The 24729-nt window shown below is 52.7% G+C and overlaps 1 protein-coding gene and 1 long non-coding RNA gene across 12 annotated transcripts; one reads left to right on the top strand and one right to left on the bottom strand.

Annotated features, from left to right (window-relative positions):
- The first annotated feature begins 34 nt into the window (after positions 1 to 34).
- BRME1 (break repair meiotic recombinase recruitment factor 1) lies at positions 35 to 23754 on the top strand. 11 transcript variants are annotated; one of them, XM_024237651.3, is made up of 9 exons: positions 38 to 96; positions 1251 to 1302; positions 10560 to 10734; positions 12902 to 12983; positions 13232 to 13336; positions 15638 to 16924; positions 20027 to 20121; positions 22700 to 22792; positions 23150 to 23754. In XM_024237651.3, the coding sequence occupies exons 2-9, from the start codon at positions 1272 to 1274 to the stop codon at positions 23298 to 23300; spliced, it is 2019 nt and encodes a 672-aa protein (XP_024093419.3). In that variant the 5' UTR covers positions 38 to 96; positions 1251 to 1271; the 3' UTR covers positions 23301 to 23754. The 11 variants fall into 11 exon arrangements, with proteins under 11 accessions (XP_024093420.3, XP_024093419.3, XP_024093417.3 ...); XM_024237649.3 differs by having other exon boundaries at positions 38 to 440; XM_054538666.2 differs by lacking the exon at positions 38 to 96 and adding an exon at positions 104 to 780.
- On the bottom strand, positions 5879 to 15808 carry LOC129051733 (uncharacterized). Its single transcript, XR_008516172.2, has 5 exons — positions 15570 to 15808; positions 11083 to 11202; positions 9512 to 9572; positions 9305 to 9423; positions 5879 to 6612 (listed from the first exon to the last, which is right to left on the bottom strand). It is a non-coding gene; the product is annotated as an uncharacterized LOC129051733 (long non-coding RNA).
- Positions 23755 to 24729: the final 975 nt, after the last annotated feature.

Below are 24729 nucleotides of genomic sequence, written 5' to 3'. Positions count from 1 at the left end.
GGTGCTGACTGTCGCGGGCTGCGCGGGCGGTGTTCGCGTCGCGCATGCGCGGGGCGGGACCTCGCGGGGCGCGGGAAAGAGGCAGAGCGCGCGCAGGTGTGAGGGGCGGCGACATCTGTGGGGTTCACAGCGTCCGTCAGTCACCGACGGGCTCCGGCTTCACGTGGGCTCTCGGCCTGTGGAGTCCTCACTTTGCGGTGGTCGGCGTAGTGTCAGCGTGGGGCTTGTCACCGGGAGCGGGGTCCACAGCGCCCACCCTCAGGCCTTTCCATCCCTCAGCTCCCGACTCGAGGCCTCCAGGCTTCTGTGAGGGCCAATTTGGCCATTTATTTTTTCCAAAAACAGTAACGCAGATAATTCAAGTGACTTATTCCCAATTGATCCAGGCAGAGCTCGTTTCTGATAAGGCCAGAGGGTCCTCAACGACTTCTGTGGCCCAGGTCCGTTTTGGTTTGCCTCGCCCCCAAGGCTGGGAGAAACCGGCCTATGGCAGCTCTTGCCCCTCCAAGGACCCAGCTGTCCCCTTTAAAGTGGCACGATCTTGGCTCACTGCAACCTCTGCCTCCTGGGTTCAAGCGATCCTTGTGCCACAGCCTCCTGAGTAGCTGGGATTACGGGTGTGTGCCACCGCACCTGGCTAATTTTTTTTTTTTTTGAGACGGAGTCTCACTCTGTCGCCCAGGCTGGAGTACAGTGGGGCGATCTCGGCTCACTGCAACCTCCGCCTCATGGGTTCAAGGAATTCTACTGTCTCAGCCTCCCGAGTAGCTGGGATTACAGGTGTGCGTCACGATGCCCAAGCTAATTTTTGTATTTTTAGTAGAGAGGGGGTTTTACCGTATTGGCCAGGCTGGTCTCCAGAGGCCCCTGGAGAGTCCTCAAGTGTCCTTGGAAGGGCCCTCAGATACCCCAGTCTGGAGGGAGGGGCTTCACACAGGCTCTTTCATCCTAGGGACCAGAGTCTGGGTCCCCGGGGCTATCTATAAGGACCCCCCAGGGCCCATTTGTCTTTCAGGTCCTGGACATAAGATCTTCAGTTCGGAGGAGGTTTGAATTCCTACCTGGCCATGGCCCAAAGTGGCTGTGACTCTTGTGTCCCACCCTGTGTCCCAGTGGGAGCCATCTGACCCCTGGGGCAGCCAAAAGGGGTGAGGTGGAGGTGGGGGTAACCTCTGCTCTCAGCCAAAGCCACTGGATATAAACAGAGACAGAGACTGCTTATAATGATGAGAGATTTTGCTTGTTTTCAGATTTCTCAAGGGGAAGATAAAATGACTAAGAGGAAGAAGCTGCGGACCTCAGGTACGTTCATTCAAATGGACACTTCTTGATTTCTGCTTCTGCTTGTGGGAAGAATGTGGGCTTGTTTATTGCAGATCTGGCTAACACGACTGCCCCGACCTCCTTAAAAGAAAGCAAGGATTGGCCGGGTGCGGTGGCTCGCGCCTGTAATCTCAGCACTTTGGGAGGCCGAGGCGAGCAGATCACAAGGTCAGGAGTTCAAGACCAGCCTGACCAACATGGTGAAACCCCGTCTCTACTAAAAATACAAAAATTAGCCAGGTGTTGTGGTACATGCCTGTAGTCCCACCTACTCGGGAGACTGAGGCAGGAGAATCGATTGAACCCGGGAGTCCGATGTTGCAGGGAGCCAAGATGGTGCCACTGCACTCTAGCCTGGGCAACAGAGCAAGACTCTGTCTCAAAAAAAAAAAAAAAAGAAAAAGACAAAAAGGATTTAATTCATGCTGGTAAGAAAAATAGAAGGCTGGGTGTGGTGGCTCACGCCTGTAATCCTAGCACTTTGGGAGGCCGAGGTGGGTGGATCGCTTGAGTCCAGGAGTTCAAGACCAGCCTGGGCAACATAGCAAGATCCTGTTTCTACAATGTAAAGTAAGGAAATTAGCTGGGTGTGGTGGCAGGCACCTGTAGTCCCAGCTACTCAGGAGGTTGAGGCAGGAAGATCGCTTGAACTAGGAGGTGGAGGTTGCAGTGAGTCAAGATTGTACCACTGCACTCCATCCTGACTGATAGATTGAGGCCCTGTCTCAAAAAAAAAGAAAGAAAAATAGAAATAACGGAGAGGGCATACAGGAAAAGTAAAAGTGAAAGTTTTCTGGAGCTTCTGGTGGGGTCCCACAGCTTAGAGGAGGCCTCCCTGGGCTTCAGGGCAGCGGGACAGCCTCCCTGCGGAACCAGTCCCACAGATGACCCCTGGAATAATGCTTGATGTACTACAAGGCCACCTGGTATGTGGCTGAGTGTTTTACTTTGGGGCCCAAAACCTGGGTTCATCCCAGTTCTGCTCACTGTGTGGTGGTGGATGAGTTCCTTTGTGCCTCAGTTTCCCCTTTTGTAAATTGGGGATAATAAAAGCCACTACCCTTTCCTTTAGAGCAGTGTTTCTCAACTAGGTGAGAGGAAGGGATTTTGACTGCCAGGGACAGCTGGCAATGTTTGGAGACTTTTTTTTTTTTTGGAGACCAAGTCTGACTCTGTCGTCCAGGCTGGAGTGCAGTAGCAAGATCTTGGGTCACTGCAGCCTCCACCTCCCGGGTTCAAGCGATTCTGCAGCGTCAGCCTCCTAAGTAGCTGGGACTACAGATGTGTATCACCACGCCCGCCTAATTTTTGTATTTTTAGTAGGGATAGGGTTTCACAGTGTTGGCCAGGCTGGTCTCAAACTCCTGACCTCAGGTGATCTGCCTGCCTCAGCCTCCCAAAGTGCTGGGATTACAGGTATGAGCCACCGCGCCCGGCCTAGAGACTTTTTTTGGTTTTCATAACTGGGGAAATTATACTGACATCTAGTGGGTGGAGGCCAGGGATGCTGCTCAAATATCCTACCATGCATAGGATGCCCCCCAGCCACAGAGAATGATCCAGCCCCAAATGTCCTCCAAGGTAGAGAATCCTGCCCTTAGAGCTCACATGTGGATTAGTATCTGTAAAGCACCCAGAACTGACCTAAGGTAGTACACAAATGTACACTGCTGTTAACAATTCTTCTTCCAGCCTTTTAAGAAAACTTATTTTGAAGTAATCTGGAACTTAAAGAAAAGTTGCAAAAATAATTCAGAGAGTTCTAGCTACCCTTCCCCAAGCTTTCCCTAATGTTGACGTCTAGCATAGCCATAGGACAGTGATCAACTATAGAACAGCATGAGAAACAGGACAGGACTCTAACCTCGGTACACTGCTTCTAGACTTTTTTTTTTTTTTTTTTTTGAGACGGAGTTTCACTCTTGTTGCCCAGGCTGGAGTGCAGTGGTGCGATCTCAGCTTACTGCAACCTCCACCTCCCAAGTTCAGGTGATTCTCCTGCCTCAGCCTCCCAAGTAGCTGGGATTACAGGCACCCGCCACCATGCTCAGCTAATTTTTGTATTTTTTTAGTAGAGTCAGGGTTTGGTCAGGCTGGTCTTGAACTCCCAACCTCAGGTGATCTGCCTGTCTTGGTGTCCCAAAGTGGTGGGATACAGGAGTGGGCCACCGCGCCCAGCCCAGACTTTTTTGTTTTTGTTTTTGAGACAGAGTCTTGATCTTGTTGCCCAGGCTGGCGCGATCTCGGCTCACCGCAACCTCTGCCTCCCAGATTCAAGCAATTCTCCTGCCTCAGCCTCCCAAGTAACTGAGATTACAGGCATATGCCACCATGCCCGGCTAATTTTTTTGTATTTTTATTAGAGATGGGGTTTCTCCATGTTAGTCAGGCTGGTCTCCAACTCCCGACTTCAGATGATCCGCCCATCTCGGCCTCCCAAAGTGCTGGGATTACAGGCATGAGCCAGCGTGCCCGGCTCAGACTTTTTTTTTAAGATGGTGTCTCGCTCTGTTGCCCAGACTGGAGTGCAGTGGCACGATCTTGACTCACTGCAGCCTCCGCCTCCTGGTTTCAAGCGATTCTCTTGAGTCAGCCTCCTGAGTAGCTGGGATTACAAGTGTCTGCCACCATGCTTGGATAATTTTTGTATTTGTAGTAGAGATGGGGTTTCACCATGTTGTGCAGGCTGGTCTTGAACTCCTGGCCTCACATGATCTGCCCGCCTCAGCCAAAGTGCTGATTTACTGGGGTGAGCCACCATACCCAGCTTTTTTTTTTCTTTTTTTTGAGACAGAGTCTTGCTTTGTCGCCCAGGCTGGAGAGCAATGGCACAATCATAGCTCGCTGTAGCCTCAACCTCCCCAGGCTCAGGTGATCTTCCCACCTCAGCCTCCCGAATAGCTGGGACTACAGGTGTGTGCCACCATGCCTGGCTATTTTTGTATTTTTTGGAAGAGACGAGGCCTCACTGTGTTGTCCAGGCTGGTCTTGAACTTCTGGGCTCCAGCAGTCCACCTGCCTTGGCCTCCCAATGTGCTCAGAATTACAGGCGTGAGCCACCATGCCTGGTCAGACTTTTTCTGTATATATACAGATACAGTGTTGAGCTTTTTTTTTTTTTTTTTTTGGAGACAGAGTCTCACTCTGTCACCCAGGCTGGAGTGCAGTGGCACGATTTTGGTTGACTGTAACCTCTGCCGCCTGGGTTCAAGTGATGCTCATGCCTCAGCCTCCTGAGTAGCTGGGATTACAGGTGCCTGCCACCATGCCTGGCAAATTTTTACATTTTTAGTAGAGACAGGGTTTCACCATGTTGGCTAGGCTGCTCTCTAACTCCTGACTTCAAGTTATCCGCCTGCCTCAGCTTCCCAAAGATTACAGGCATGAGCCACCGTGCCTGGCCCAGATAAAATGTTTTTATTGGAAAATAGAATCATCACACTTACTGATCTGCAACCTCCATTTTTCACTTTACGGTAGATCATGACCATGTTTACTTGTCAACATACCTATACAATTTCGTCATTTGAAAAGAAAAACACCCCAAAATAGCCAGGCTTGGTGGTATGCACCTGTACTCCAGGCTACTTGGGAGGCCGAGGTGAAAGGATTGCCTGAGACCAGGAGTTCATGACCAGCCTGAGCAACATAATGTTACCCAGTCTCTAAAAAAAAAAAATTTTAATTAACCGATGTGGTGGCACCTACCTGTAGTCCTGGCTGCTTAGGAGATTGAGGCAGGAGGGTGGCTTGAGCTGAGGAGTTCCAGCCTGCAGTGAGCTATGATTGCGCCTGCACTCCAGCCTGGGCCACAGAACAAAACCCTGTCTCTTAAAAAAAAAGAAAGATTGTTGGGCACGATGGCTCATGCCTGTAATCTGAGCACTTTGGGAGGCCGAGGCAGGTGGATGGATCATTTGAGGTTAGGGTTCGAGACCAACCTGGTCAACATGGTGAAACCCCATCTGTACTAAAAACACAAAAATTAGCCGGGCATGGTGGCATGTGTCTGTAATCCCAGCTACTTGGGAGGCTGAGACATGAGACTCACTTGAGCCCGGGAGAGCTGAGATTGCGCCACTGCACTCCAGCCTGGGCGACAGAGTGAGACTCTGTCTAAAAAAAAAAAAAAAGGAACAAACCAAGTCAGAAAGACAAACTCCCAATATGATGTAGTAGAGTTCCATTTGCCTATCATTTTCTAAAGTAAGTTTCTTCAAAATTTTGAAATGACTTTTTAATTTGGTGGCTGATGAATTTAGGGAATGGTGTTCATGTTTTTTCCCCCAAGATATGGGACAGAAGAGGAAATGATCAGCAGATTGAACATGTTTTGTGCAGAGATGAGCAATAGACTACTTGGAGGCATCAGAATTTCTCTGACCTTGGAGGGGGAAGCTGGGGACAGCCAGGCCCACCCACAGCAGGTCACTTGGGGCCTCTGTTGGCGGTAGACTCCCCAGCTCAGTGGACCTCTGGGCTGGCCCTGGACAGCCCTTTCTGTGTGTGCTGGAAGGGTGGAGAGAGAGGAAGAAAATTCTGGCAGGTGGTGAAAGAGGCCTTTTCCCTCCCAATGTCTTTAGTCTTTGGTGTTGAACACAAGGTTCTGCCTTATTTTTTCTTAAATTAGTCCCATGTGGACAGATCACAGGAAGGAAAGAGAAGATTCTTCAATGCCATTGATTTTTTTTGCTTTTTATTCGGTACAAATGGCCATTCAGTCAGCCAAGTGAGCAAGTGTTTGAGAATCTCAAGAAACCAAATAAACAAAGCTGCTATATTTTGTCTTTTCTGGCAGACCACAAGGTCGTGTTTCTTTTGAGACAGAGTCTTGCTCTGTCACCCAGGCTGGAGTGCAGTGGTGCAATCTTGGCTTACTGCAACCTCTGCCGCCTGGGTTCAAGTGATTCTCCTGCCTCAGCCTCCTGATTAGCTGGGACTACAGGTGCCCACCACCACACCTGGCTAATTTTTTGTATTTGTAGTAGAGACAGGGTTTCACCATGTTGGCCAGGCTGGTCTCGAACTCCTGACCTCAAGCAATCCGCCCACCTCACCCTCTCAAAGTGGTGAGATTACAGGCATGAGCCACTGTGCCTGGATGGTTAGGAATGTGTTTCTATAAGCAATGTCCATCGGAGCTTTACTTGTGGTGGTATGTCCTTTGAGGTGGGCACCTGAGGGGGCAGGGCGAAGAGGCGATCAAAGGGTGCAGCGCACTCAGTTCCTGCCCTGGAGATCCTCCAGCTCTAGTCAGGGGACAAAGGAAAATGCTTCTCGCAGGGAGACCTAAGCAAATACACAGCAGTGGGATAAAGTTCTAAATGGGCACTCCCGAACAGTAACTGACAGAATTACAAGCAACTGGCCGTGCGCCATGGCTCACACTTGCAATCCCAGCAATTTGGGAGGCCAAGGCAGGCAGATCACTTGAGATCAGGAGTTCAAAACCAACACGGCCAACATAGTGAAAACCCATCTCTACTGAAAATACAAAAAAATTAACCAGGCATGGTGGCTTGCGCCTGTAGTCGCAGCCAATCAGGCGGCTGAGGCAGGAGAATTGCTTGAACCCAGGAGGCGGAGGTTACAGTGTGCTGAGATCATGCCACTGTACTCTAGCCTGGGTGACAGAGGGAGAGTCCATCTCAAAAAAAAAGAAGAAGAAGAAGAATTAGAAGCAATTACAGGAAGATCGCTGTGGTTTAGTGGAGGGCAAACAGCTGAATGAGGACTGATGCAGACCCTAGCAATTGGTGTCGAGGAAAGAGAGACTCATTCAGTAGGTTTACTTCACGATGAGTAAGTGTGTAGTGTAGTCTAGAGCTGAGGTTGGAAAGAGTCCATCTGGGGTTTGGATAGTATTATTCTTTTTTTTTTTTTTTTTTTTTTTTTGAGATGGAGTTTCACTCTTATTGCCTAGGCTGGAGTGCAATGACGCGACATCGGCTCACCGCAACCTCCTCCTCCCGGGTTCAAGCGATTCTCCCGCCTCAGCCTCCTGAGTAGCTCAGATTACAGGCATGAGCCACTATGCCCGGCTAATTTTGTATTTTTAGTAGAGACAGGGTTTCTCCATGTTGGTCAGGCTGGTCTTGAACTCCCAACCTCAGGTGATCCGCCCGCCTCGGCCTCCCAAAGTGCTGGGATTACAGGCATGAACCACCGCGCCCGGTTCTGGATAGTGTTATTCTTTAATTTTTTTTTTTTTTTAGAGACAGGATCTAGCTCTGTTGCTGAGGCCAGAGTGCAGTGGCACAATCACGGCTCGCTGCAGCCTCAACCTCCAGGGCTCAAGCAATCCTCCTGCCTCAGCCTCCCGAGTAGCTGACACTACAGGTGCATGCCACCACCCTCAGCTAATTTTTAAATGCTTTATAGAGGTGGGATCTCACTGTGTTACCCAAGTGAGATCCTGGACTCAAGTGATCCTACCCCCTCAGCCTCCTGAGTAGCTGGGACTGCAGGTGTGCACCACCACACCTGGCTGTTGGTTTGTCTTTTTGTTCTCCCTGCCTTGGCAGAAATCTACTACATAGTAGGCATTCAGTAAATGCTCAAGTATTCTTAAGTATGCTGGTTCTGGAGTTGGACGGGGTGCCAACCTTGGTTCCTTGGCCTCCGTGTGCCTTAATGTTTTCACCTCTCTGGGAACTTGGGGCCCTTGGGTGTCAATTCTCGCATCTTTCCTTTCCTTTTAATTTAATTTAATTATTTATTTTTTTGAGATGGAATCTCACTCCCTTGCCCAGGCTGGAGTGCAGTGGCGCCATCTTGGCTCGTTGCAACCTCAGCCCCCCCGGATTCAAGCGATTCTCCTGCCTCAGCCTCCCAAGTAGCTGGGATTACAGGTGCCCACCACCATGCCCAGCTAACTTTTGCATTTTTAATAGAGATGGGGTTTTGCCATATTGCCCTTTTATTTATTTATTTTAATTTAAATTTTTCTTGAGACAGGCTCTAGTTCTGTTGCCCAGGCTGGAGTGCAGTGGCACAGTCTGGACTCACTGAAATCTCTTCCTCCGGGCTCAAGTCATCCTCCCCCTTCAGCCTCCCAAGTATGTGGGACTACAGGCATGCACCACCATGTTTGGCTAATTTTCGTACTTTTTAGACAGGGTTTCGCCATGTTGCCCAGGCTGGTCTTGAACTGCTGAGCTCAAGCAATCCACCTGCGTCGGCCTCCCAAAGTTCTGGGATTACAGGCTGGCATCTTTCCTTGCTGGTGGCAAAGGCTGATATTTTAATCATGGACAAAGATAATATTGAATTGCTCAAGGTTACTTCTGTAAGGCAGGCATAACAGCAGCACCCTTCCTTGAGCTTTTATCTTAACACACACAAGTTCTTAGGACAGCATCTGGTGTGGAACTCACTAGAGTCAACCCTTATCATTTGTTCACTGAATACATGATTAGATTGGGACCAGGTTTGGGGAAGTCTTACAAGCCAGCCACTATTGAAAGTTTTGATGTGGCTGGGCACGGTGGCTCATGTCTGTAATCCCAGCACTTTGGAAGGCCGAGGCGGGCGGATCATGAGGTCAAGAGATCGAGACCATCCTGGCCAACATGGTGAAACCCCGTCTCTACTAAAAATACAAAAATTAGCTGGGCGTGGTTGTGCGTGCCTGTGGTCCCAGTTACTCAGGAGGCTGAGGCAGGAGAATCACTTGAACCCGGGAGGCAGAGGTTGCAGTGAGCAGAGATCGTGCCATTGCACTCCAGCCTGGTGACAGAGCGAGACTTGGTCTCAAAAAAAAAAAAAAAAAAAAAGTTTCGATGTAAGGGAGTTTTCTTAATTCAAAAAATAGATGCTGGCCAGGCAAAGTGGTTCATACCTATAATTCCAGCACTTTGGGAGGCCGAGACAGGAGGATCACTTGAGCGCCAGAGTTCACAACCAGCCTGGGCAACATATGAGACCCTGTCTCTACAAAACAAAAGCAAAAGAAAACTTAGCCAGGCATGGTGGCACCCACCTTTTGTCCCAGTTACTTGAGTGGCCTGAGGCGGGAGGATGGCTTGAGCCTATGAGGTCAAGACTGCAGTGATCCACAGTGGCACCACCGCACTCCAGCCTGGGAGACAAAGCCAGACCCTGTCTCAAAAAAAGAAAAAAAATATATAGTATATATAATACATAAATACATATATATAAATATGTATGTATAAATATATATATTTACATATTTGGCTGAGGCTGAATCCTGAGGTGGCGTGGCCTGGCTTTAGATTACATGGAACAACCTGGCAATATAATGGGATATATAATATATATTGTATATATTTAATAAATATATAATATATCATATATAAATATATAATATAAGGATACAATTTTTATAATATATTAATGTATCATAAATATAATTTAAATAATATATATTTTATAATTATAAATATGTAATATGTAAATACATTATAATTATATATTTTATATGTATGTATATGTTAAATATGAATATGTATGTATTTTTATATATGATATATAATATATATTAATTTTTTTTTTGAGATGGAGTCTCGCTCTGTCAACCAGGCTGGAGTGCAGTAGCGCAATCTCAGCTCACTGCAACTTCCGCCTCCCGGGTTCAAGCGATTCTCCTGCCTCAGCCTCCCAAGTAGCTGGGACTATAGGTGGGTGCCACCATGCCCGGCTAATTTTTGTATTTTCAGTAGAGATGGGGTTTTGCCATGTTGGCCAGGCTGGTCTTGAACTCCTGACCTTAGGTGATCCACCCGCCTCGGCCTCCCAAAGTGCTGGGATTATAGGCATGAGCCACTGTGCTATATATACAAAGATGTCAATAAGCATTTTTAGCCTCTTAAATACCAGAAGAAGACACATCGCAATTGCTTTCAGTGATGGGGAAGTTAGTGCAGAAATGCAAGGGGCCAGGACGTGGCCAGAGCATCACCTCTTCAGCACCCGGTGGCTGTGAGTCCCAGTTTTCCCAGGATGGCTATTTTGCAGATGTCTCAGCACAATAGAGTGGTACATAATTTAGTCTTGTCTGCCCTTGGTGGTGTGCATTTATCCAGTCATGTGCTAAGTATTTATTGAGCACCAACAGTGTACAAGATGCTCTTACAGGCACTTGGGACCCCGCAGAGAGTGAAATGGATTCGGCCCCTTCTCGTGTGCAGCCTGGTTGTAGTGGGGGAGACCTGAGTTGTCAGCCATGGCAGTGGCTGTATCCCCCACCCCTTCATCTTCCTCTATCTCTAAAACAGGAGAGGGACTCTGTCCTCCAAAACCCCTAAAGAACCCAAGGCTAGGAGACTCTGATGGGGACCCCCAGAGTTCCATGTTGGGCTGTTTACATCACCCTGAGGAGCCAGAGGGCAAACTGGGACCTGTTCCCTCTAGACAGCAGCACCGGGAGGAACCAGGAAAGGCCGTCTCCAGGTAGGTGGCTCTGAACATTCCGGCAGGTCTCCCCACTGACAGTCCACATAGCACAGCGGCTCAGCAGACAGCAATGCTTTGGGAAAGAGACCCACAACCTATCCAGTGCTGTGACCCACTCCCTCCCAGAGCTCAGGGCCCTCGAATCTCGCTTCTCCTAGCTCTCCTCACTGGTAAGGAGGGTTGATGTTTTAGCCGGGCATGGTGGCTAATGCCTGTAATCCCAACACTTTGGGAGGGCAAGGGGGGAAGATCACTTGAGGTCACGAGTTTGAGACAAGCCTGGCCAACACTGCAAAACCCCGTCTCTACTAAAAATACAAAAATTAGCTGGGTGTGGTGGCGTACCTGTAATCCCAGATACTGGGGAGGCTAAGGCAGGAGAATCGACTGAACCCAGGAGGCAGAGGTTGCAGTAAGCTGAGATCATGCCACTATGCTCCAGCCTGGGCAACAGCGAGACTCCATCTAAAAAAAGAAAAAAAGAAGTTTTAACTGTGGGCAAAGATAACATTGAATTTTTCAGGGTTACAGAACTCATATTCTATAACTCATATTCTGTCTGCTGGTCAAACCCATCTGTCTTCCACATTCCTCCTCCTCCTTAATCAAGAAGGGAACAAAGGAATTGTTGTTATGTGAGCTAACGACCAATAAAAAAGAAAAGCAATCAGGGCTGAGTGCAGTGGCTCATGCCTGTAATCCCAGCACATTGGGAGGCTGAGGCAAGAGGATCGCTTGAGCCCAGGAGTTCAAGAGGAGCCTGTGTAACATAACAAGGATGACCCCATATCTACAAGAAATAAAATAATTAGCCAAAACAAAACGATATACATATCCTTATTTATTTATTTATTTGAGACAGGGTCTTGCTCTGTCACCCAGGCTGGAGTGCAGCGGTGCGATCTCGGCTCACTGCAACCTCTACCTCCTGGGTTTAAGCGATTCTCCTTCCTCAGCCTCCTGAGTAGCTGGGATGAAAGGCGCCCGCCACCACACCCAACTAATTTTTGTATTTTTAGTAGAGATGGGGTTTCACCATGTTGGCCAGGCTGGTCTCGAACTCCTGACTTAAGGTGATCCGCCCGCCTCGGCCTCCCAAAGTGCTGGGATTGCAGGCGTGAGCCACCATGCCTGTCCCTTATTTATTTAAATATAACCCTAAGTTTCACTAGTTTTTAAAGACACTATGTTTCTTGCATCCACAATTTCCTTTCCCTACAATGTGCCATGTCAGGGCTGGAGTGTCCGTCCAAATGAGAATATCCCTATTCCCAGTTCAGAAGGCAATTCCTGGGATTATAAACGTAACAAAGTAACCTGTTGACGCAGTGTATTCTCCAGGTGGGACTCTGCACCCTTCTTGCCAGTTAAATGTTCTCAGGTCACTGCTTCTCCATCCCCATCCCACTCTTTTAAAGCAAGTTTTCTAGGGCCTTCCATCTAGCAGACATTTTTTTTTTTTTTTTGAGACACGGTCTTGCTCTGTCACCCAGGCTGGAGTGCAGTGACGTGATCATAGTTCATTGCAGCCTGAACTCCCCTGGCTCAGATGATCCTGCCATCTCAGCCTCCCAAGTAGCTGGGACCACAGGCACACATCACCACGTCCAGCTAATTTTAAATTTTTTGTAGAAAAGGGGTCTCACTATTGCTCAGGCTGGTCTCAAACTCCTGGGCATCCACCCACCTCAGCTTCCCACAGTGCTGGGGTTAAAGGGATGAGCCACTGCGCCCAGCCTAGGAGACTCTTAGCACTGGTTTCCTCTTGGATTTTGTTTTGCATTTGTCTCAATAGGTGAGTGACAACCTAGGAGGATTTCAGATCCCCCTCGTTTGTTTGTTTGTTTGTTTTTGACACAGAGCCTTGTTCTCTCACCTAGGCTGGAATGCAGTAGCACGATCTTGGCTCACTGCAGCCACCACCACCTGAGTTCAAGCCATTCTGCCTCAGCCTCCCGAGTAGCTGGGATTACAGGCATGTGCCACCACATCCAGCTAATTTTTGTATTTTTAGTAGAGATAGGGTTTCACCATGTTCCCCAGGTTGGTCTCGAACTCCTGGCCTTGGTGATCTGCCTGCCTCAGCCGCCCAAAGTGCTGGGATTACAGGTGTGAGCCACCACACCCAGGCAGATCTCCCTCAGTTTTATCTTTTCCTACACAGCTCCCCTGATGAGGAAACAGGATCTCCCTGCCGGCTCCTCCGTCAACCAGAAAAGGAGCCATCTCCCCTTCCTCCTTCCCAGGTGAGCTCGTCCTGTGGCCTCGTGGATATAGAAGCACCACTGCCTCCCTTAAAGCTCCGGCTCTGTGTCTCCCTTCTTTGTCACCAATTGCTCACTCACGGTCTACAGGGGCTGGAGGGAAGGCGCCAGAAGGCAAGGGCGGAGTTCTGTCAAGGCTACAAGAATGGAGCAGGTTTGGGGTTGCTTTTCCTGGGACCTCATTCCTCTCTTATCTTTATTGCTGCTTTGTTCTTGTATCCGGTTTACAGAACTCAGTTGGGAGGTTTGTTCCCCAGTTTGTAAAATCCAGGAAGACAGTGGCAAGAAAAGAAGAGATGAAGGATGAGGACCGTGGGAGTGGGGCCTTTAGCCTGGTAAGGCTCTAAAATCAGCCAGGCTGAGCCCAGTGCAGGTGCATCCTCCTGGCCCAGCCTCGACAGCCCCATTTAACCCTGGAGTTCTTTGGCAATGGTGAGGCCCGCACCTCTCCACCCGCCGTTTTCAGTACATTGCGCTATGGATGTGTGTTGAGTATGCAACAATTCTTTATTGTTTTTTTCTTTTTTTTGAGACAGAGTTTCACTCTTGTCACCCAGGCTGGAGTGCAATGGCGCCATCTTGGCTCACTGCAACCTCTGCCTCACTGGGTTCAAGCAATTCTCCTGCCTCAGCCTCCCAAGTAGCTGGGATAACAGACGCCTGCCCACCGCGCCCAGCTAATTTTTGTATTTTTAGTAGAGACGGGGTTTCACCATGTTGACCAGCCTGGTCTTGAACTCTTGAGCTCAGGTGATCTGCCCGCCTCAGCCACCCAAAGTGCTGGGATTACAGGTGTGAGCCACCGTGCATGGCCTTACCACAATTTTTTAAAAAACACAAAATGGTACAGAGTGAAGTTCCAGTGTTCTCTGTTTTAGCTTTGCCGAGTGGTAACACCATGCATAACTATAGTCCATCATCAATACTAGGCAATTGGCCAGGTGCAGTGGCTCATGCCTATGATCCCAACACTTTGGGAGACTTCCCTTGACCAGCCTGAGCAACATGGCAAGACTCTGTCTCTACAATAATTTTTTTTTTTTTTTGAGATGGAGTCTTGCTTATCGCCCAGGCGGGAGTGCAGTGGTGTGATCTCGGCTTACTGCAGCCTCCACCTCCTGGGTTCAAGCGATTCTCCTGCCTCACCCTCCCCAGTAGCTGGGACTACAGGCACACACCACCACACCGGCTTATTTTTGTATTTTTATTAGAATAGGGGTTTCACCCTGTTGGCCAGGCTGGTCTTGAACTCCCAACTTCAAATGATCCGCCTGCCTCGGCCTCTCAAAGTGCTGGGATTACAGGCATGAGCCACTGCGTCCAGGCTACAATAATTGTTTTAAAACTTGGCCAGGTGCAGTGGCTGCCACCTGTAATCCCAGCACTTTGGGAGGCCGAGGCAGGAGGATCACTTGAGCCCAGGCATTCAAGACCAGCCTGGGCAACATGGCACAACCCCATCTCTACAAAAAAACCCACAAAATTTAGCCAGGTGTGGTGTGTACCTGTAGTCCCAGCTACTTAGGAGGCTGAGGTGGGATGGTCATCCGAATCTACGAAGGTCAAAACTACAGTGAGCCGTGATCACACCACTGCACTCCAGCCTGGACGAAAGAGTGAGACCCTGTCTCAAAATTATGAAAAATAAATAATAAATATAATAATAGCCGCTGGGTGCGGTGGCTCACGTCTTTAATCCCAGCACTTTGGGAGGCCGAGATGGGCAGATCACCTGAGGTCTGTAGTTTGAGACCAGCCTGGTCAACATGGAGAAACTCTGTCTCTACTAAGTATACAAAATTAGCCAGGCATGGTGGTACGAGCCTGTAATCCCAGCTACTTGGGAGGCTGAGGCAGGAGAATTGCTTGAATCCGGGAGGTGGGGGTTGCGGTGAGCCAAGATCGCACCATTGCACTCCAGCCTGGGCAACAAGAGTGAAACTCAGTCTAAAAATAATAATAAACAGGAAATTGACATTGGTGTGGTCTGAATGCCACCTTGATTTTCACATCCCTGATCTGATTGAGTGCCTGGTGCTGGCAGAGAGAAGAGCTTGGTGGAAGGAGAGGTTTCTGTGCTTCCAGATCCCCCTCCAGTCGCTGGCCCTGGTACTGATGCCTGTTTCCATGCATGATGGCCGGTGCTAATATCTGAGTTTTTGAACAGGGCGGTCACAACTATTAGATTGGTGCAAAAGTAAGTGCAGTTTTTGCCATTAATTTTTGTGTGTGTGTGAGACAGAGTCTTACTCTGTCATCCAGGCTGGAGTGCAGTCCTATCTCGGCTCACTGCAACCTCCGCCTCCTGGGTTCAAACAATTCTTCTGCCTCAGCCTCCTGAGTAGTTGGGACTACAGTCACCTGCCACCACGCCTGGCTAATTTTTGTATTTGTTTAGTAGAGACGGGGTTTCAACATTTTGGCCAGGCTGATCTTGAACTCCTGACCTCAAGTGATCCGCCCACCTCGGCCTCCCAAAGTGCTGGGATTACAGGTGTGAGCCACCACGCCTGGCCAATTTTTGCCATTAAAAGTAATGACAAAACCCGCAATTACTTTTACACCAACCTAATAGAAAACTCTTCGGAGAACTTGGTTATCAAAGGCCCCGGGGCTGCGTCTTTTTCTGTCCACAGGAAGCACTCCCAGAGTCCAGCGCCCAGAGTCCAGGATGCCAGCTGCTAGTGGAGACCCTGGGGGTCCCCCTCCAGGAGGCCACGGAGCCGGGGGACCCAACGCAGGCAGACAGTGCCCACCCTGAGCAGAGCAGCCAGAGCCCTGTGCAGGCGGTGCCCAGCAGTGGGGATTCTCAGCCTGATGACCCTCCAGACAGGGGGACGGGGTTGTCCGCCTCACAGAGGGCCAGCCAAGACCACCTGTCAGAACAATGGGCTGACGACGACAGCAAGCCTGAGACAGACAGGGTTCCAGGTGATCATGGCCAAAAGGAATACCTACCAAGCAGTGATTCTGAAGGGGAGAAGCCAGACAGAGGAGCCCCCCAGGAGGGAGGGGCCCAAAGGACAGCAGGGGCTGGCGTGCCTGGAGGGCCCCAGGAGGAGGGAGACGGTGTCCCCTGTACCCCAGCATCAGCTCCTACCTCTGGCCCTGCTCCAGGACTGGGCCCTGCCTCTTGGTGCCTGGAACCCAGGTCTATGGCCCAGGGCTCCCCTCACCACCAGCAGACCCCCAGCAGGATGGGTAGGGAAGGGGAAGGGACTCATAAGGAAGGGGAGAGCCTGGGATGCTCCTCCCTCAGGATGGTTGTCATCGCAGACCTGAGCACAGACCCCACTGAGCTGGAAGAGAGGGCTCTGGAGGTGGCTGGGCCCGATGGGCAGGCCAGTGCCATATCACCTGCCTCTCCCAAAAGGAAGGCCACTGATGGAGGCCACAGGAGGGCCTTGCCAGGCTGCACCTCGCTCACTGGGAAAACCACAGGAGAAAGCGGGGAGGCAGGGCAGGATGGCAAGCCCCCTGGCGATGTCCTAGTGGGCCCTACAGCCTCCCTGGCTCTGGCACCTGGGAGCGGAGAGTCCATGATGGGTGCTGGAGATTCCGGTCATGCATCCCCGGACACAGGTCCATGTGTCAATCAGAAGCAGGAGCCAGGCCCTGCTCAAGAGGCAGCTGAGTTAGGTGGCCAGAACCTCGAACCAGACCTCGAGGGGCTCCGTGTGTCCCCGCAAGCCTCTGTTCTGCTGGAACACAGAGAAACAGCAGACGGCCCTCTCCAGGAGCCCAGGGCTCAGCAGGGCATTCCAGACACCACCTCAGACCTGGCAGGGCAGCGAGACCACCTGCCTCATTCTGCAGACCACGGCACCTGTGCAGACTCTTTAGCTGTGGAACTCGACTTCCTGCTGGACAGCCAGATACAGGATGCCCTGGACGCCTCTGACTTCGAAGCCCCACCTGAGCAGGTGAGAGCTGCCCTGAGTGACAGACATACCTGCCCAGGGCAGGCACCCAACCTCCACAAGCCCCCTCACTCGGCGCAGCGGCGGAGGGGGAGCTGGGGCTCAGGGCTTACCATTTACACAGCCAACGACTATAGGAGTCCGAGTCGCAGCTCTACTGGGTGTGGAGTCAGTGGTTTTCCAGAAAGTGTAGACCTGCCTTTCGGTGGTTGTTGACATATCCAGGGATGGTGACACACAGCTGCTTTCTCAGCTGGGCCTCCCACATTGAACTAGAGTCCCCAGGAGTGCCAGCCCCTGGCAGCTTCTGCTTCAGTGCCTGACCTTGGCCATGGGGTCCCAGGCGATGTATTGAGGGGGGTAGACACAGATGGAGGGAAGCTGGGCCTGGGGACGGCTTCATAGCTGGGCCTGGGGAGGGGTCTTCACTCCCAAGCTGCGAAAGAGCCTTTGCCCATCTCCTTAGGGTCCTCTGGGGGTCCTGATATGATTCTTTCCCAAACATACATAAGTCATTTTGTTTTTCTGCCAGAACATGTAAGGGCTTTGCTCCTTCGGGGATCTGCCCGCCCCACCAGCTGTCCGGATGTGGCCTTCTCTGGCTCCAGAGCCGGTGCCAGCCATTGGCGTTCGTTCTCCTGTCTGGGCAGGTGGCAGCCTTGCTTCAGCCCTGCCCCCCAGGGAAAGAGCGACCTCCCCAGCCGTTGGCACACCTGAGCCTGGGCTGAGGGCGTCACAGTCACGCCTAGGGAGGTAGGCAGTTCTCTGTCCACACACTGGATGTGGCAGCGAAGACTCTGGAGGAGTTCGTGCACCTGCTAGAGGTGAGGCAGCTGGGAGGAGAGGAGGCCAGGCTGGCACCCAGGTCATGCCCCAGCCGCCGCGTCCTGGAACACAGAGCCCAATTTGGTTTTCGAATGTCAGCCTCTGTTTCTTTGGCTGTCCCTGTGTAGAGATGTAAAAAAAAAAAAAAAAAAATTCATGGCCAGGCACAGTGGTTCCCACCTGTAATCCCAGCACTTTGGGAGACCGAGGCGGGAGAGCAGGACCAGCCTGGCCAACATAGTGAAGCCCCATCTCTACCAAAATACAAAAATTAGCTGGGCATGGTGGCATGTGCCTCTAATCCCAGCTACTCCAGAGGCTGAGGCAGAAGAATCACTTGAACCTGGGAGACTGAGGTTGCAGTGAACCAAGATCACGCCGCTGCACTCCAGCCTGGGCGACAGAGCAAGACTCTCTCAAAAAAAGAAAAAATTAGCCAGGCATGGGGATGCATGGCTGCAGTCCCAGCTACTTGGGAGGCTGAGGCCGGAGAATCACTTGAGCCCAGGAGGTTGAGGTTGCAGTGAGCCGAGATTACACCACTGCACTCCAGCCTGGGTGCCGGACACCCTGTCTCAAAAAAAAGAAAAAAGTGAGTCACAGTGCGGTTCAGTGGTAGAGGCTGAACACGAGCATGTGGGAAAGGCAGGAGTTCTGGTGCTGGGCACAGCTGAAATTTTATGAGAGCTTCATGCCTTGCCAAATGCAAATCCCTCGCTTGAGAGAAGAGCCGCCTCCATTGCCTCCAGTCTGTGGTCTTGTGGGTGGAGAGAAGGCTGGGAAATGGTTAAGGTGTTTGGGGCCAGGTGTGCCTAGGTGGCATCCAGCAGGTGAAGCCCCTAGCCCTCCTAAACGGGCTGCCAAACTGCAAGCTTGGAAAAAGACCCTGAAATCCAGACTTGGGGGGATCCAGACAGACAGCCAGGCTGGTCAGACCCGACCAGCATCAGCAGCCTTTCCCCAGCCAGGGGAGGAGGCACCGCCCTGACAGCACTGCCAGGGCCTGGGCGTGTTTGGTTTTGACACGAGGCGTTCCCCAGCAAGTTGAGGCGACCCAGGCAAGGAACACATTCCCGTGGGAAGGTTCGGCAGGAAGGCCAAGGCCCATGTCTCCTGGCATGGGCAGGGGCACGGGGAACAGCAAAGATGGATCGAGAGGGCCGTCTCAGCACCTCCTCCTGACCTCACCATGGCCACACACTGTGCTAGAGGAGGGGACTCAGAGGTGACACAGCAAAGACAGAGCTTTCAGACCTCAAACCAAGGTCTCGTCACGGGAGGGTTTGGTGTTACTTTCTCATAGATCCTTTGCACTCACTCTTGGACCGATGGAGCTTCTGCAATCTGCATATGGAGTCATTTAATTTAAATTTTAGAGACAGGGCCTTGCTCTGTCGCCCAGGCTGGAGTGCAGTGGCACAATCACAGCTCACTGCAGCCTCAATCTCCCGGGCTCAAGCAGTTGATCCTCCTGCCTCAGCCTCCCGAGTAGCTAGGACCACAGGTGTGTGCCACCATGCCCAGCTAATTTTTTTTTTTTTTGGTACAGACAGGGTCTCGCCGTGTTGACCAGGCTGGTCTGGAACTCTTGGCCTCAAACAATCCTCCCACCTCAGCCTCCCAAAGTGCTGGGATTACAGGCGTGCCCAGCCTGGCTCATTGCCTCTTTTCTGAGGGACATTGTAGGTCACCACTGTAATGGAGCTTGACATTTTCCATGGAAATTAAACCACCATTGACGCTTAGAAGCTTAAGCGCCTTGGAGTTACCAGGCTTTCCCCTGTATTCACTGGGAGTTTTCCCCTCATGTTATATTTGCAAACTCCTTTCCTAACAGGATGTGTGTGGCTCATTCAGCCAAGGTAGACGACTCCACTTCACCGCAGTTGCCACCCCTTGGCGTTTTCTCTGTACCCGTAAAGACAGGGGCATGCAGGAGACTGCAGTGGTGTCAGGGCCAGAGATCATGGCACAGTGGTGCCCCCGCTGCCCAGATCAGCCCGTGGGAGGCCCGGGCCTAGGAGTGGACACCAGGGTTGGCTGTGGCCTTTCTCTTTCCAAGGGGAAAGGACGGTCGCAGCCCAGGCTGGTAGCCTCGGGTCTACCCATCGTGGATTTCCTCCCCATTACCCCTCTTCCTCTGCAGGAGTCCCAGCTGGCCCCGGTGTGACCTGCTGTGGCCGCGGTGAAGCCAAAGGTGTTGGCGTGACTTCTGGTTCCCCTGTGCAGAGCTTGCTCGACCCGGGCCCCGACCACTCACACCTTGTGCTCTCTTTCCAGCTCTTTCCTTCGGGGAACAAGCCGGGCCCTTGCTGGCTGGGCCCCAGCTCACCTGCCAATGGAGACCCTGTTGCAGTGGCCAAGGCCCAGCCGAGGTAGGTGTGGCATGGGTGAGAAGTGGCTCCAGGACCCTCGCCAATTTTACCAAGGAGGGTGACAGATGGAGGAGACAGACCCCAGTTCTCCCTCCCTGGGCCTCGACTTCCTCAGTCCAGCAGGGGAGCTGAGCCCTGTCTTTCAAACTGTATACGTTCCCCTGCTCCCCGAAAGCAGAGAATGGGCAACAGTGACCAGTGATCGACACCCAACCCAGCGTCTCCCCAAGCAGCAGCTCCCCAGGAGCCTGGGAAAGTGCCTCCGGCTCTGTGGGCTGTTTCTCTCTGGGAAGAGGGGCCAAAGCTTCCTCCTGAGTCCCTGGGAAGGGGAGGGGATCCAGACAGGGCTCAGAACTGTTGGCTGAGACCATCTTGGAGCCGTTCCTAGCTCTGGCACCAGGCGGGCACCCGAGTGAGTCTAACCTGCCCTCACCTCCTCCCCTCCCCACTTGGCTCCTGCCCTAGGCAAACCGCTTCCTCCCTCCTGCAGGCCACCAGTGAGCCGTCCTCCAGCCTGCTGTGTGTGAGGAGGGCACCCTCTCCCCCGCACCATGCCCAGGGTCCCCGCAGCCTGTCCCCTCCTCCCGTGCCCTCCCACAGCTCTCCTTGAAGCCAGCGCTGGGTGGCCGCCCTCTCTGTTACCTGGCACTTGAACCTGCTTCTCTGCAGAGGCGGCAGCTTATCAATTATTTATGGCCAAGTTTCTGTTTCTGTCTGGCAGGGGTGGAGGAGGGTTTGGGACTCAGCCCTTGGCTGTGTGTGGCCCCCACACCCTCCTCCTCCTTCTCCTCCCCTAGCAGAGGGCAGCTCTGTCCCTGCCTCCTGCCCTCACTCCCTGTGACTTGTACCTGCTGTGCCACTGGCCACCTCCCATAGCCACACACACAACCTGCATGTGGACCAGAGGCAGTTCCTCAGAGCGGCCCGCTGTGGTTTGAGTGAAGAGTGGGGAGGGTTCACATCTGAATCTCCGACAGTGTCCCAGGGCCAATGCAGCTCCCCTCCCCACCGCCCTGGATGTCTGGAAGCTCCCAGAGGGCCCCGGGTCTGGTTTGGTGGCTTGAGGCTGAATGACACACACAAGAGGCTAAGGCCCAGGGGCTGCCAGACACCTCAGGGTGACCAAGGCAGGAGCAGCAGGACAGCAGTTTCCATAGTGACAGCCCCAGAGGTGCTGCGAAGCCTGGGGCATGGGCGGGTTTAGGGCGGGTGGCCCCCACTTACCCACCTGGCCCCCTGTACTGCCCGTGTCTGAGAGCGGCACCTGTTCTGTAGGGGGAGGAGGTGTTCTGTGGCTCCTTGGCTCTTCTGTGATTTTGTTTTTTTGGTTTTTTGGTTTTTTTTTGAGACACAGTCTTACTCCCATCACCCAGGCTGGAGTGCGGTGGTGCAACCTCAGCTCACTGCAGCCTCAATCTCCCAGGCTCACATGATTCTCCCACTTCAGCCCCCTAAGTAGCTGGGACTACGGGTACTGGCCACCACATCCAGCTAATTTTGTATATTTTTTTTAGAGACGGGATTTTGCCGTGTTGCCCAGGCTGGTCTCGAACTCCTGGATTCAAGTGATCCACCCACCTCAGCCTCGCAAAGTGGTGGGATTACAGGCATGAGCCACCGTGCCTGGCGGGATATTTTTTAGATAGAGTCTTGCTCTGTTGCCCAGGCTGGTGTGCAGGATCATAGCTTACTGTAGCCTCCATCTCCCAGGCTCAAGTGATCCTCCCACTTCATCCTCCTGAGTAGCTGGGACTACAGGCGTGCACCACTATGCCTGGCTAATTTTGCATTATTTGTAGAGATGGGGTCTCACTACGTTGCCAAGGCTGGTCTTGAATTCCTGGGTTCAAGCCATCCTCCCGCCTTGACCTCCCAAAACTTCCAAGGATATGAATGCCATCTGGGCCGGCTTTTCTAGCACTACCCTGGGTGCTGGGGAGGCAGTGTGGGACAAAACACAGAGTTGAGTGCTAATGGGGGATTCGGGGTGTGGGGACATGAGAGACAGCAGATTAGATCGTCAGACGGCAGAGTGTTGGGGAAAAAAAGGCAGCGGAGAAGGGGTTAAAATGTAAGGGGTGATCAGGGAAGCCCCCACCCACCACCAGGAGTAGACATTTGGGAAAGAACATTCCAGAATCCTGAGAGGTGCTCAAGGAATGGCCAGGAGTCTAGTGTGGCTAGAGCAGAGGGGAGGGGAGAAGCGGGGGACGAGGGGAGGGCACGGGGCAGGCAGGTGGTGCACAGCTGCGGGAGGACAGGGCTTGCCTCTGAGCTAGGTTTCCAAGTTCACAGCCCCCGGTGCCTGTGGGGGACAAGCTGCAGGGGCAGGAGCTAGGGAGGCGGTGGCAGCAGTGTCCTGAGAGGGCAGGGCAGGTAGGGGAGAAGTGGTTGGGTTCTGGGCCTGCTGGGCAGTGGAGCCAGCTGGGTTGGCCATCAGGGTTCTGTCGTGAACAGAGGAGGACAGGCTGGACACCTGGAAAAGATGGCGCGAGGCCCAGCGGAAGCCCCTCCCACTGGAGAGCTTTGGTAGTCCAGTGAGGTTGGGCCACTCTCAATTTCCTTCCCTGCTGGCCAGGACTTTCGTGGGGATCCAGGCCTCTGAGGCCTCCAGGATGGAGGACGCCACCAACGTCGTGCGTGGCCTCATCGTTGAGCTCTCCAACCTGAAGTACGGGGCGGGCTTGGACTCACAGGGCACAGGGGCTGCGGGAGGCCAGTGGGGACTCAGAGGAGCAGGGAGGGACTGAAGTGTGAAGCCCCTAGGTGGGCAGCGAGGGTCAGGCACCCCACTGCTGCTGGGTCTTCACCGTGGCCCCCCTCCCCCGTCCTTTGCAGAACACAGGCTCTGAAGAAAGGCTGGAACAGGCCCAGCCTGTGCTGTAACAGGCCCTTTCTGGTTATGTGCACGTGTGTGAGCCGTGTGTGTGCACCTGAGTCAGTGGTGACCATGTGGCTGTGGGGTGCGGCCCCCTCTGTCACCTGGTGACCACTGAGCCCCACACGCACGTCTGTGTTTCCCCCACAGCCGACTGATCATGGGCACCCACCGGGACCTGGAAACTTTCAAGCGCCTCAACTACCGGAAGACAAAGCCGGGAGGCAAAGCCCCCCTGCCTTACCCTTCCAAGGGGCCTGGGAATGTCCCTCGAGGGGACCCACCCTGGAGGGAGTTGTAGGCCACTTTGAGGTCTGTGTTTCCTTTGCCACCCAGCCCGCATGTCTGCGGACCTCCTCCAAGATGCTCCAGGGGGTCCTAGTGGACCCTACAAACCTCCCTTCAGTTGCCCGGAAGTTGGTCTTCGATGGACAACACAAAGGAGGCCCTGAGGTCCTGGCCTCACCTGGCCAGGGTCAAGGTCAGTTGCCTCCCTTGGCTTCAGGGAGAGAAACTGTGTCTCCCACAGCCCCAGTGACTTCAAGCGGGCCTGGGCTCCAGGAAGCTGGCCACCTCCGAGCAGGGCCCATCCTGTCCGGATTTGCAAATTTTAGGGTCCTGAGCCAAGTATGGATGGTTCAGAATTTGTTTCTTTCCTGGAGGAGAAGAGAGCTCCCTTTGTTTTCTTTCTCCCCATTTCCATTTTATTTCTTCTGGGAAGACCCATAATAAATGATTCTGTAGAGGCCCCGTGACCTGCTGTTTGGGGCTGAGGCTTCAGTTTCTTCACCTGCCCACAAACCTCTCTACCCACTTCCTCTTCCTCGCCCTCTATGAGTTTTATGCCTCAGCTTCCCTGGGAAAGCAAGGGGGGGCGAATCTCCAGGGGTGGGTGACTGTGTGCCCGCGTCTGTGTGCAGGCTCTTGAGCATACACGCGGGTTGAAGCCTAAGAGACGCCCTGGGCGATCATCCAGCTGCAGGGTGAGTCTTGCGCTCAGGTGGCCTGGCCCATCTTCTAGGACAAGCTGCCTGTGGGCCCCAGACAGGAAGGAGGCCATCTCAGGAGGTTGTTATGGATGCAAACATGGCTAAAGTCGTGGCACTTCTCATCCCACGCAAGCCTCTCAAGAGCCAGATGACAGTCCTGTTAGCAGCCACAGGGGCTGCTGTCATCCCCAGTTTACAGAAAACAATGCCTCTGTGAAATGTCACTGAAAGGCTGACTGGACCTTTGACATCATGAAGCACTCTGTGACTCCTGCACCCCAGTTCCCATGGCTCAGGCGGGGTCCTCCTCCCACTCTGCAGCCTTACACCCTGGAGACCTGATGCAGGAGGGGAGGGAAGAGCAGGGCAGGTTCACACCCAGGTGAGCCCCCTGCCCACCAGGACATGCCCTGGTGTAAGCCCAGTTCCCCGGGTCTCCAGCCCCAGCGGCTCTGCCCTAGGAAACCGTTAACTCCATTCCCAGACCCTGGGAGCCGCTGGGATCCTGTTTTCTTTCTCCTCCTCCCCACTTCCCCCTCCATGACCCAGCTGTCTGCAAGAGCCCACCCCCATCCCCAGGGCCTCTGGTTCCAATTTAAGTCTTTTAAGTCGGAAAGCCAAGGGCAGAGGGGACAGCAAAGCTCGATTCCTGCTCCCCGCCGCCAGACCACAGGCTTCAGGGCTGGTTTGTGGACGGCGGGTAGGAATGTGGACTTCACAGTGGGCGCGCTGGCTTCCTGA

This window comes from Pongo abelii, chromosome 20, assembly GCF_028885655.2.
Source record: "Pongo abelii isolate AG06213 chromosome 20, NHGRI_mPonAbe1-v2.0_pri, whole genome shotgun sequence".
Classification (NCBI taxonomy): domain Eukaryota; kingdom Metazoa; phylum Chordata; class Mammalia; order Primates; family Hominidae; genus Pongo; species Pongo abelii.
Note: the sequence above shows the minus strand (reverse complement) of the source record. Positions and strands in the feature narration are given on the sequence as shown.